Source organism: Chamaea fasciata, unplaced genomic scaffold (genome assembly GCF_029207755.1).
Source record: "Chamaea fasciata isolate MVZ Bird 193981 ecotype frontalis unplaced genomic scaffold, bChaFas1.0.hap1 SCAF_6, whole genome shotgun sequence".
Taxonomy (NCBI): Eukaryota; Metazoa; Chordata; class Aves; order Passeriformes; family Sylviidae; genus Chamaea; species Chamaea fasciata.
This window is the reverse complement of record NW_027094091.1, coordinates 70,080,140-70,093,109: the sequence shown is the minus strand read 5'-3', so window position 1 is coordinate 70,093,109 and position 12,970 is coordinate 70,080,140. Positions and strand designations below refer to the sequence as shown.

Here is a 12,970-nt window from a genome sequence, read left to right as displayed (position 1 = left end):
TCAGTACTTTGCCTGCTGAGGATGTGTTCGAGGGTACCACCTGCTTGGAGTTCTTGCAACTCTTCAAACACAAGCAGAGGACTTGTTCAATAACACCACCTAGTGTTATTGAACACTAAAATATAAAATTCAGGAGAGGAAACCCTGCACAAAGCCACCTGAGCCAATCACTCCAAAACACAAACAGCAAAGCCTAGGTACATTTCCTGGCTTAGCCTAATTATCTCAACTTCTCCAAAACCAAAGCAAGGGACAGCATTCTGAAGCAAATCCTACACACTGGGAATTTGCGCACATCATAGATCTCTGCAGAATGTGGTGCTCAACCCGCAGGACCTGCCAGAAATAACTCCAATGTGAAGCCTGCTCCTAGGAAAGGTGAAATTTCATGTATCATGAACAGGATGCCCACTAACCTGACAGTTTTATAGACATTCTAGCAATGGAGGGAACAGATGAGCAGAATATGGAAGGCAACAGGAGGACATAACAGACTAGAAAGTTTGCTAGGGAAAAACCCAAAAGAAATGTTGGAGGGAAGCAAATTTTAAGTTCTGCTAAAAGGAAAACGGCAAGAGTTTAAGAGCGATAGATTAATTTAAAAACATTTAAATACTTCTCCCAGGGACAAAGATGTTAGCTGGCACTAGGGAAAGTGATGATCCTACCTTGCCTCTGAGAGTAAATACCTATGTATGGCCCACGTGCACATCAGACCCAGCACCACTCGTAGCTGCAAACAAGATGGTGAAGCATGTTGTATTCCAAACACACCCCCACGTGTTTCTGCAGTGCCAGAAAGGGGAATTACAGATACAAAACCCTCAAACGCAGTTTTATACACCTTGGCATACAAAAAGGATATTTTGCCTCAAACTTTAAGCTATTTCTAAACACAAAACCCTACTGCAAAGAATTAAAAAGAAAAATGCAACTTACCTTGCCAGGACCTAATTTATGGATTTGTTGAGATAAGCACAACTGAAGCTCCCCACTTGATAAATTTTGGTTGTATTCAGTACCCAAATGATCGATGATTTCTGATGCTATTTGTTTAGTTACAGATGCAAAATCTCCTCCTCAGAATGCAAATAATAAAGTAAGGTGTTCCCTTGGGCAGGCAGCACGACAGGCCAAATCTCTGTGCACGTGCAACCCAGAACTGGTGCAGACACTTTGATTTATTTACTGCCCAGTTATGAGCAGCCTTAAGAATCCTCTACCATGTGATGCTTAATAAAGGCTACAGATCTCAACTGGATTAGGATTACTCAAGGGATTATGAATGAGAAATACAGCGTGTTGGCCTCTCTCATCCTAGGAGTCAGCTCTTACACGCTTTCGAGCTGCCCTCTGCTAAATGCAAACCTCTGGAGGAAAAATAATTCAAGGTTTCACCCCTTATTTGCGTTGGGCTGAAATGGAGCTTTGTAGTTAAGAAATCCCTAGCGCAGAATGGAAGGGATGTGAAAAAAGCAAGGATAAGTTACCTCATTTTATTACTTCATAATTCCAGGGCTTGAGAAAGCAGGAAAATCACTGTTTTTTTCCAGTCTTTAAAAAGTGTACACAGAAAGCAGATGAAATCTCAAACAGAAATGTGATCAGTAAGCTATTCAAATAACTATAAATGATCCTCCTTTTTTAAAAAAGCAATGATGATAAAGTCAGAATAGCAGGCTAGAGAAATACCTTCAGGATGTTATGGTGCAGTCTTTCTTGGCAAAAATTCCCACAAAAATCCAAACCTATCAAAAAAACCAATCACTGCAAAATTTAATCTTTCCAGCATTAAGATGATTTTACTTAAGTATAAACAATCGCATATCTCCACTTTAATCAAACTTCAGTTCTTATCACAAGTACCTTAGCTACTACAAGTTAAATTATCTCAGTGGTAAGTTATATCACTTACCAGTTCATCAGTATATATATATTTTAGCTTGTTGTTAAACTAAGACCAAGCAGTTCTGTATCCTTTGGGCGAGCAGAAAAGCATGCAAGGTAGGAGAAGGACTTTATTTTGTTGGCAGTCAGCATCTTGGAGTGTTGGTTACCACAGAAAATGCAAAGCTTTCAAGGAAGTAATTTATAAGGAAAAAAAAAAAAAGCCTACATTCCTCACTTGTCTAAACTTCATAACCCCAAACAGCTGCCAAACCACAAACACAACAGTGGAAGCAAATTGTTTCCTGAATATTCATAGATACTAACAACTTACACATTCCCGATTGTTTGTACATATTGAAGCAAATACATTTGGCCAAATTGATATACCAGAGCATCTGGGCACACCCCGGCCAGAGGATAATCGGCTAATGCTGCAGAGGTCAGGATGACTACACAAAGCCACACCTGTAAGGATCCTGTAGCTGTGGGTGGCTGTTATTTAAAGAAAACCCGGTGGGATCACAAATCAGTGCCCACTCTGCGAATTAAAGCAATGGCATTCTGGAATCTCAAAGGCAGTGAAAACATTTTAAAATATTCCTTCAGGAAATCTTCTTCAAATTTATCATCTGGCTGCTGTAGGTTGCTGTCTAAATTGGGTCAAGGCAAAGCTTGCAGGCAGCAGGAGAGGATGCAGGGAAGTAGGTTATGAGACTCAGCACAAGGAGATAAAGGGCCCTCAGGTCCAGAAGGTGCTCTCAGAGCTGTTTGCATAACCAGTGCATACTCACCACAGCCAGCACGGCACGGATCTGGAAGCTGTGCTCTGTCACCTTCACACAGGTGACATTTTATCCAGTGAAGAAGGGCTCTTTCCGGCTTTACCGGAAGGTATCCACTGGTCTTGACTCTTCAAATCCCTCAGTATTTCTGGAGTACACTTAAGTGTCTAAACTCAATATGCAGTGACAGCACAACCTGACAAAAACCCCACTGCTCTGCACTGTAAGACAAGACGTTAACTTTTACTGCAGGTAACTTGATCTGAATGCACAAAAACAAACACAATCGTTTTTTAACCTCACTGCTACCCAACATAACCTCCTCTCATCTACCAAGGAGAAAAGTGCATTACCACAATTCCTGAAACAGCTCCTGATTTCTGATAAATAAAATACCTGTAGTCTATAGCTGTGCATGCTGCTGACTGCTGCACCTGCCCCTGCTAGGCCCAGGATCAACAACTCCTCACAGATGAGGGAAAAGGATGATGACATAGAAGTAACCCCACAAGCTATCAGCTGAATATTTTTATTCAATTATTTCAGACATACAGGCTATGTAAATTACAAAATGTATTTATTAGACAGCACAGAAGTACACTGCAGTTGCACAACTCCTACCAAAAATAATACAAGCCATTTTTACCATCCACATCACTAGAGCATCAATTTATTACAAGAAATTTCAAACTTCCATTAACAGGATCACCTGCAATACTTCAAAGAGTCAACAAAACACTGTTTCCTGAATGGTTCACATCATTCGTGAACCAAAGTTACTGTATTGCTCCCAGGAGTGCTTTTAAAAGCGTATGGTAGTCTTGCACAGCTTCAGCTTCTCACTCAGTTGAACTAGAAAAATAGGCAAGAGAGCACAGGTTTGTCCAGAGTTAAGTGAAAAACAAGTTCTACACAATCTCTAGAAAGAATTACTCTTGCTAAAATCAGATCTGACAGAACTGCTACAAATATAATAGCAATGATATTTTTTAAAAAGCTTTCAATTGTAATACAACTTCTTGTGCTCTTGCCAAGGCCATGCAACCAGTTTCTTGGCTTAGAAGTTCTCATAATATCTCTCTGAAGCTGCCCCATGAGGCATCTTCTGAGCTCAAGAACGTGGACTTATTCTGCACATTCACAGGACAAAGCCCCCAAAGGATGCTGCTCACGTGCAGTCATTGGTGAGCAGCCATTACCCAACAAAGCTTGATTTTTTCTTGGTGCTAAGTGCACCACTCCCTCCTGATGGAATTCGGTTCCCTCTGGCAGGGCTTCCTGTTATCATCCACCCGGAGACAAGCAAGTGCCATAGTGGGGAGTGGTAAAAATAGCCAAAACATTCCCAGAGGGAACCTCCACCTTTAGGTTGCAACATCCATCCCTTCCTTTCTGATCAAAACTCTAAGATCATCTCCAAGAGTTTCGTGAGGAGAGTCATTATTTAACTCCCTCTAAAACAACAAGGGAAAGTATTGTATTTCTCAAAGAGCCAGGTGGAATTAGCCCTGCGAGGGTTCGATACCTCTGAGGGGGTCCAGCACCTTACAGAAAATGGCTTAAAATAATGTGGTGAGACGGCCTTTCAAGTGTGTTTCGTAAAATAAAGGTTTTAATAAAAAACAAAAATAGCAAACAGTACAGAAGGAAAAGCCGAGCACAGGTGTCAGAGAAGCCTCAGACACCTTGCTCCGACACCTTGAAAAGCCCTTGAGCTCTTTTGTGCACCTTTATAAATACTTAACGATTTAGGAGGGATAACTTGACTTGTTGCCAGAGGAAGCAGCTACAGATGTTGAGAGACATTTCTAAAGTCCAGCCAGTGCCCCTGTGTTGGCACTGGACCAACCACAGTGAGAGTATCACAGAAGAGTCTAGTCCATTTTCCTTGTAAGTTCAAAGGTAAACTGAAACTCTTTCCCTTATACAGAAACACCTGCTTGGGTGTGGGAGTGCATTACTACAGAAAGGTATTTATCCAAGGGCAATAAACAAGCAGAATCAGGAATTCAGACTGGGTCACCAGAGTGCCACTGCAATACTTTGTCCCTCAGTGACTCTGCAGCTGAAATGGTTGTGTAAGTACAGATGCCACTTACACCTCTGCCTCTTCCACCTCTTCACTCCTCAGTTCTCATCCATGTCTGGTACCGATCTGGAAGTGCAGCACTCATGACTGTGGTGTACACTGTGTTACTGGCAGGGAAAGAGCAACAGAGTGAGTGAGTGACATTCCAAAGGCAGGAAAGGGAATTTATCTAGCTAGCAAAGCAGCAGGACAAATCTTTGTGGAAACAAATATTCTGCTTAGGTACAGAAGGATTAGGAAAGGAGACTGATCAAATTAAAGACTGTTTGCACTGATTTTTAGTGTTCTTTCCCCCACACAGCACAACAGGGGGACTGTACTAAGCAATTGGTACTGCATCTATGTCACAGCTGAGGTGAACCTTTTCCTTTCCCCATCTCCTCACAGTGACAAGGCAGAGGAGAGGTAAAGGAAGCCATTGCCAAGCTCCAATGACAATGACTGATGCAGAGAATATACCAAGCTCCATGTAAAAGTAAACCATAACATGGTAACCTGCAAAAGTTCAGTTTCCAGAACAGCAGAGAAGAATGGTGTACTGAAATACATCTCTTGGAAACCCAATAAATGATAACTAAAAGCTTTATCCCACTTGCTTTATTACACAAATCAGAGCTATATCGGAACACGCAGAAAAAGCTACTGTCAGTGTTAACACCAAGCCAAAGGTTCCAAAAGTGGGCAAAGGAGTCAGTGTGACCTTCAGCTGCTCCTCCAAAGGAGTCATTAGTTTCACTACTCCAAAGCAATTTCCCACTACCAGACTGAGCCCAAACAGGTGCAGTTCCCTAACAGAAGTGATACATGCAAAAGGAATGGTGTTGTGAAAGTGGAAATAGAGGGTCATGAGCACAAGCCAAAACCTAAGCTGGGAAACCACAATATTCAGACACATAAGGAAGATCCTAAGGAAGTTGGTGGTGTACTTTCAAGTGGTCTGAGGCACAGCAGGACGCACAGATCAACGTCTCTCAATCTAATACTTACTTGTTTAAGACTGGCTTCACTGACAACACCTGTACAGAGAGTTTGAAGAATTGTCATTTGGGTGGATAAAGAGGGAAATAAGTGGCTATTAAGAAACAGCAGCGGGATGAAGTTATGAAAGGAATAATAGAAAGTCAAGGACTTCTCCCCTTTTTTAAACATCAGACCATTTTACAGAAGTACTTTCAAAGACATTCCAATTCCCCAAGCTCACCATGTCTAACACTAAGTGCCTGCGCTTCAAATAAGAAACTGCACAAAGATGATGGGATTCACCTCCTGCCCATTCCAACTGAATTTGTCAACTGTTATAAAATCCCTAAATAGGAGTCCAGAAGCATTTTGAACAACTTTCAGTTTTCAACTCCCCTAGAGACAGCTGTGCAGCAAGTAAACCTTGTTCCCCACAATAAAGCACAGCTTTTACATCCCTGATAAAAGAACACTTCTGCTTTGTCAAAGAACGTGAAGAGCAACTCACAATGCAGAATTTGAGAAATACCTTAAAGAGTGTATCAAGGTTGATGTTGTGCTGTCCAGTAGCATTGAGAGCTTTGATGGCTGCAGTTCTGTGGGAAAGCAACACATAATCTATTAAACACACTTGCCTGTTTCAAAGGCTACAAAGTACCAACATAAACACCTTCTTACTAAAGGCCTTGACACTGAAATGCCTGCTTTGGTCTAAAATAACCCCGCATTGTGTGACTGGATCTCATCTCACAGTATTGCAGTTCCTGTTACTACTCCATTGAGTACATACCAAGAAGGAACCTGCCAATCCCTTTTTGCACACTACACAGCCTAAAAATCCCATGTAAGCACCTTCCTAGTGCCACCCAATACTTTGGCACTGTCAATCTAAGCCAGTTACCTTCTACTAAAATTTGCTTTCCGAGCAAGTTTTTGCCCCGTGCATTATCTTTGCAATTTCTCATTATTTATGCTAATCACTTTCCTCTGGCATCTGTGAATATTGGTCTAGCCTGTATGTATTCCCCTCAGAGTGGCGTTACAGGAACTGAATGAGCTGCCTGCTCAAGGAGAAAACACCTGCCCGTACCTCTAACCACTTTTGAAACAGGTGTTCTCTCCCCACAGAGCTCCCAATCAATCTACCTGCGATCATCAAAAGGAGGAGGGGTAGTCCAATGATCATAGTTTGTCTCCACACGAAACCACCTGCAACAAGCACACAAGCAAACCAAAGGTGAATCAGTAGGTAATGCATCGAGTCCAACAATCAGGATCCCTGTACTGCCAAAAGGAAAGAACTCCCTTGAAAGGCAACTCCCTTGCGCCCTCCGCAAGGGCCCCGTGCTGGTGGATGTAACAGCCTTTACCGTCAGCTATGGAACACAGGAATGGATGGGTGGGTGACCTCTGATCTCCTGCTGTAACCGCGACCGAGAGGTGCCCCAAATCTCCCAAGGAAGTTGTGCCACTAGGCCAATCACTCAGAAGGGAATGTGAGAAGCCAAAACGAAGCGGTTTTTTCCTACTTACGCTCCACCTAAGGGATCGAGAGGCCAGAGGTCTGCTGGCCCTCTTCTATTCCTTGTTATGACCATGCCTTCTTTGGGTGAGACGCCTCCCACAATGTAGTAGACTTCCGCAATAATGGGAATGCCAGCCAGCCTGAGAACAGCGGACTGAAAGTCCTCTGCTTCACTCAGAGTCTAACACAGAAAGGAGATGGCAGTGAGGTTAAGCACAAAAACGAGCACTGGGACATCTTCCAAAGAACAAAGGTCCAGCTTTTCTGAAAATGGTAATTGACCCTGGAGCGCTACTTGAAAATATTATTAGTATGGCAGCATAACAAATAGTATAAAATAAGCCCTGGCACAGGTATTCACTATCTAGGAGTACAGCTGTCTTAACTGGTTACGACACAAGTTGCAGCTAGCTGAAATACTCCCTAGGACACAAGTCTTGGCACAGCTTCTCCAGGACCTTTGGCACTGGAGGCTGCTCTCCAAAAGGACCAGAATTTCCTCATGACTGAATACAGGGTCCACACTTAGTTTCTCCTGAGAAATTCATTTGCTTATCAAGTTGCTAAGCCTTCTGTGCCACTGATTCTAATTTACTAGATTTTTAAGGACAAACGTGGCACAACTGTGAAAAGTAAGAACAACTCAGTGCACTTACATCTCGCACAAGCCAGCTGACAGGGTAATTCCTATTGAGGAAAGCAGCTATAGCGTTTTCCCACCATCTGCCACCATCTGGGGAGAAAAAAAAAATTACATTTAATTTATATACAGTGAGAGAGGGTAGGTGCCAATCAGTACAAAATGTCAACACTTTATGGGAGAAATGCCAACAAGGAGCACAACCTTCAGGTTAAATATGTATAGACAACATAATTCCAACTGACAGTCAGCCACAGCAGCTGGATTAACACCCCTGCTTTCCAGAAAGCATCTCAGACCTGTCGTGACAGGAGTGAAAATAATCTCCTCATTACTCCTCTTATGGGAATATTAAAACAGGAATAAATCCACAGAAATAGTAAAACTGCTAAAAAAGAGGTAGTGATAGTGTTTGTGTTACTGAGAAAAATAAGCAAAGTGCAAAAAGCAGAAGGCCAAGTTTGTTACTATTTAAACACTCCCACTTTGCAAGGTACCAAAAAAAAAAAATCAGTCTGCTTGTCACTTGACAGACCCTGACCCTGATTTAATCATCCTGCTTCCTAGCCATAGTTCACATGCTCATTTCCCTCAATTTGTCGTTCAGTTGGAATGAACTGAAAACAGCTTTCACTTCAGATAAGCCAGCAAGCAGTCAGCAGCAGCCCCGGGACAGGACCGCAGCATGTGTGGAGTGAGCACAGGATGTGAGAGACACAGGACTTTGGTACACAAGATTTCCTCCATCAGGCCTTTCAACAGACTCAATAAACACTTAACGCTTTCCTTTAAGCTGAGCTAAAAGCTGTTTGCCGCAGTAAGTATCAGCCCAGGACACTGCACTTTTGAAAGGACTAACCACTCTGGAATCAGAAGCGCTGAGCGTGTGAACTACAGAAAGAATTTCGTGAATCCAACAAGGCAGCATTAACAAAGCAAACAGGAAGCAAGAGGTGCAAGTGCTCCACAGCGGAATGCCTACTCAGAGGTAATGTACAGGTGGAACACATACCGTGAATATTGTTTGCATGGCTAAAGAGTTGAAGAACAGATTGTTCAAGATTAAAAAGAAAAATGCTTATCACCAGCACAAGGGAAAAATAAACGTTTTAGATGTTGGCTCTATACATGATCGGATACATTATTGAATACATTATTGCCAGTTCTAACATTCACCTAATGAAAAACAACACAGGATCAGCTTCTTAAAAGGAATGAAGGGGCAAGAAATGGAGGAGGCAACTTCCCAAGCTTGGATGTAACGGTCATTACTTGAGAAACTGAAGTCTTGATGAACAAGGCAGTGACCTTCCCCACTGCCACAAGCTCCTCAGTAGCGACATCTCTCAACTCTGCTCTGCTACTGATCTTGCTCAACCGCCTTTCCAGTGTCTCCAGGCATTCCCTCAAGCCCCGCTGCCTTTCCCCTAGACCATCCCCTCCTTTCTTTCCAACTGCCTTATGAGGCCACACAACCACGGAATACAGCAGAACCAGGAAAGGGGCTGTTTCTCTGCTGTCCATACTGCGACTTATCTCAGCCCCATTTCTGCCACCTCCAATGGTGTCTCTTGACCAGATCACATCTTTTACTGCACTCCCAAGGCTTTCCCCATCCTCTGACACTTTCAGCTCAGGTGACACTGCTGACAAATACCTTCTCCTACACAGCAGCATGGCCAGGCATGTGTGCTTTCACTCCCTGAGGGCAAGGCAAGGCATTCCACTTCAGATCCTTCCTGGTAACCTTAACCTCATTGTTCCCTCCGAGAGAAAAAGGCCAGGGCAGGCAACAATCAACAAAAACAGCACACAACATCTGCTGTGGAAGACACGTCCTTTACCTCGTTCATCTCCAGAGATGGTGAACTTGTGTGGACTTTGCCCAGTCCATAAGCCTACATAACCAAGAAATGTGGTGCCTTGGTACGCAACCTGAAACCAGGACAGAGAGCAGTTGAGCATTCCAGAACAGAACACAGTTGGAACCTGCAGCCTTGTACTTCTTCCTATAGCTTTCATACCTACACTGCTCGAGCACACCGTGCCTTCAGTTACAGGAAAGCATGCCGAGTAAATTGCAAAGGGACTCTGAGGCTTCAAACTCACAGCATTTCAGTGGTTTGTGATCATCAACAGCTACAAGACTTTTGCTCAGGTTAAACTGCCAAGCAACAATCAGCAACTTTTCCATTTACAAAATGGACTAATGAACAATTAAAAAAAAAAAAAAATCAGACTCACAAAACTGTACTAGCAACTAATTGTTTTTTGGAAATCTTTCTCTAAAAACACTCTTATTGGTCATAGAAATTCACAAGGTCTAAAGAGAAAAAAAAAAGCCTTAGAATTGGTTCCTACCAAAACTGATCTCTTTGCCATATTCCCTAATATTTCTTCTCTTTTTTTAGCATCTTGAAATTTCCTTCTTTCAGCATCTCTTAGAAATAATACCTTCAATACTAGATTAAGCCGTTCTCCTTTTTCCAGTCCATCACCATGAACTGGATGTCCAGAAAGGAACGAAAATCAGCATTCATCCCACAGTCCTGGAGCATAACTGTCCAGCTCTCACAATCCAGTGTATTTGGGACGGGAACCCCATTCCTACATTAACCTCCCCATCTAAGCAGAAACAGGGCCGTCCCATTTTCCATGGAACACCACGCAGCCAGACCAAACCCAGACCGTACCTGTCCACTCTTTATAAACTGCACATCCAGCGTGATCTTGCTCAGTATGTCGACAAAATCGTAATCCAGGTTCCGACCGTGGTAAATGTTTCCTTTGTCATCCTGAGCGACAATGCTGGTACAGAACCTGCAAACAGAACAGGGCAAGGAATGACTGAAGGCGCAGCTCTGGCACCGCTTGCAATATTCTAGCTGCAGGAGCTCAACCTCTCAGTAGGAACTGAGCTGATGCTCTGCTGAGTGTTTTATTAGTGTTCCCATACAAAGAGGAGTCCAGTACCACACCACAGTGCACAGCAGCTCAGAAATTACAGGGCAAGCCGACAGCTGCACTTCCACTCAGGAAAAACAACTATTTCATTTCGCTTTTGTAAGTCATAATGAAAAGCTGACAAATGAAAGCATTCATAAAGTGTCGCACTTTCTGCATTTAATTCTGATGATTTCATTTCCATTTGGAGTCTTTATAATTTTAATCACAAGTGGGTAAATTCAAATTAAGTCCCATCACTGAAACTGAAAAACACTGGTTCAAGTATCAGCCTTTCCAATAACAGACTATTCTCGGTAACAGGAAGAGTGCTCAAACTCTTTGTGTAACAACTTCAGTTTCATTAGGACAGTTTTTTGGGGTTTTTTTGGGTTTTTTTGATGGCGTATATTGCATTAGCAGGGAATTAACTTATTTTCTCTGTAGTTTTGAGTTGGTCATTTCAGTGATGCATAACTGCCTCTCAAAAATATAAAGGTAAAAAATTCTTCACTAAAGTAGGCTGTTCCCAGTTGATGGGGGTTTTCTGGTATCCAAGCTGAGAAACTTAATTTCAAGGGCTTCACCAGGGTGAAGTATGGCAAGTATTCTCTGTGAAACAGCCAGCACTTAAATGTTTCATATTCAATATTAATCCTTACTAAAAAAAAAAAAGATAATAAATTGAGTACTACACCTTAAGAAAAAAATAATTTAACTGCAAACATGCCTTGATATTTGCTAAAATGCACATGGAAAAATATTTTAGGCTCCCCAGAGGCAACACCAAGTATTGATTATTCTCCTGCACCATGTTTTTAGGGAAAAAAAAGAGACAATGATACCGAGTATTTTTTCACTGAAATTTAGTTTGCTGCCTTAAATATACTACAGTCACTGTTTAAATCAGGAAGTGATATTATGCAGCCATTGTGAACCTTCATCCAGAAAGTAGTTTAGTAGTGACTTTATCTCAGACAAATGAGAGAGCAACTAATTATTCTAGCCTCCTTTTTGGCAATTTTTAAGTGACAGAGAACATCACATTATCTTCAAACGTAAATGATCTCTACTTTTGGACGGCCATACCTTACCAGCAAAAATGATGTTTGGATTTTAATACATTTATATATACATCCATACACCAAACCATGCCAGATAAATATTACTTGTACCGTTTCTGGTTCCATTCGGCATTCAATCTGCCAAAAGAGAATGAAACCCTCCGGCTGAACAGGTGAAGTGGTCTCAGAACGAACAGTGCAAGTCACCACGTGCCTTCTCCCACGCTCAGCTGAGGCTCTACGCCCACCCGTACGAGACCGCGCAAGTATCCGACACTTACGCAGTGGACTCGTAGGCGAAGTTCAGCAGGATTCCATCTCCGAGACTTATTCCCAGTGCTTTGCACATCCCCGCCACCTCTCCCGCGAAAGGCTGCGGCATGAAAAGCTGCAGTTCGGCTGCTATGGGCCGGACGACCCGGTGAACCCATTTCGGTACGCTCTCGCTGCAAGACACACCCGAGGGGTTAGCCGGGAGCGGGCCAGCGGCTCACACCTGGCTGGCACGCCGCCCGCTCGTCCCCGCTCCCCGCCCGGCCGGCCGCACGCACTCGATGATCCGGCGGACGGCGGCGCGCAGGAAGGCGGGCTCGAAGTGCCGCAGCACGGGCAGCCAGCGCTGCTCGGCCGGGCTGTCCAGGCTCACGTTGCAGCGCAGGGGGGCCGCCGCCCCCGCCGCCCCGCACAGCAGCGCCAGCAGCGCCCACGGCCCCCAGCCCATGGCGGAGGATGGAGCGGCGGCGGCGGCGGCTCCCCGGGGCCAGCCGCCCCTCCCCGCACCGCAGGGCCCGCCCCGGGCCTGCCCGCCCCGAGGCGTCACCGCCCGCCGGCCTCGGGAGACGGGGGACGGCGCGGCCGCAGCAGCCAGCGTGTGGCGCCGGGTAAGGCGTCCATTGGCCCGGCGCCGCTGCGGGGCCGAGCTGGTGACGGCCGCTCCGGCGCTGTCGCTGCCACAGCGAGGGCAGAGGGGACAAACCCCCGCTTGGCGCAGCTGTCGGCAAGCTGGCTGACGCAGCGAGGCTGTAAACAAGAGGGGAAAAGGGAGAGGGGACTAGACACTTGTCCTCAACCGCGGGG

The 12,970-nt window shown here is 44.2% G+C and overlaps 1 protein-coding gene across 1 annotated transcript; it reads right to left on the bottom strand.

Annotated features, from left to right (window-relative positions):
• Nucleotides 1-3,232: 3,232 nt before the first annotated feature.
• NAAA (N-acylethanolamine acid amidase) lies at nucleotides 3,233-12,685 on the bottom strand. The gene is made up of 11 exons (XM_066184742.1): nucleotides 12,445-12,685; nucleotides 12,175-12,339; nucleotides 10,580-10,706; nucleotides 9,731-9,821; nucleotides 7,903-7,979; nucleotides 7,255-7,427; nucleotides 6,868-6,930; nucleotides 6,251-6,317; nucleotides 5,749-5,777; nucleotides 4,772-4,868; nucleotides 3,233-3,524 (listed from the first exon to the last, which is right to left on the bottom strand). Exons 1-10 carry the CDS (start codon nucleotides 12,612-12,614, stop codon nucleotides 4,793-4,795), a joined length of 1,038 nt encoding a protein of 345 aa, XP_066040839.1. The 5' UTR covers nucleotides 12,615-12,685; the 3' UTR covers nucleotides 3,233-3,524; nucleotides 4,772-4,792.
• Nucleotides 12,686-12,970: the final 285 nt, after the last annotated feature.

Bases quoted from the DNA above. Each gene is read 5' to 3' on its own strand.
- NAAA (XM_066184742.1), bottom strand. From the start codon at position 12,614: ATGGGCTGGGGGCCGTGGGCGCTGCTGGCGCTGCTGTGCGGGGCGGCG. The intron at 7,980-9,730 runs GTAAAGGACGTG...TTTTCTCCCCAG, and splicing joins CATCTCTGGAGATGAACGAG to ATGGTGGCAGATGGTGGGAA. The intron at 7,428-7,902 runs GTAAGTGCACTG...TTTCTGTGTTAG, and splicing joins TCAGCTGGCTTGTGCGAGAT to ACTCTGAGTGAAGCAGAGGA.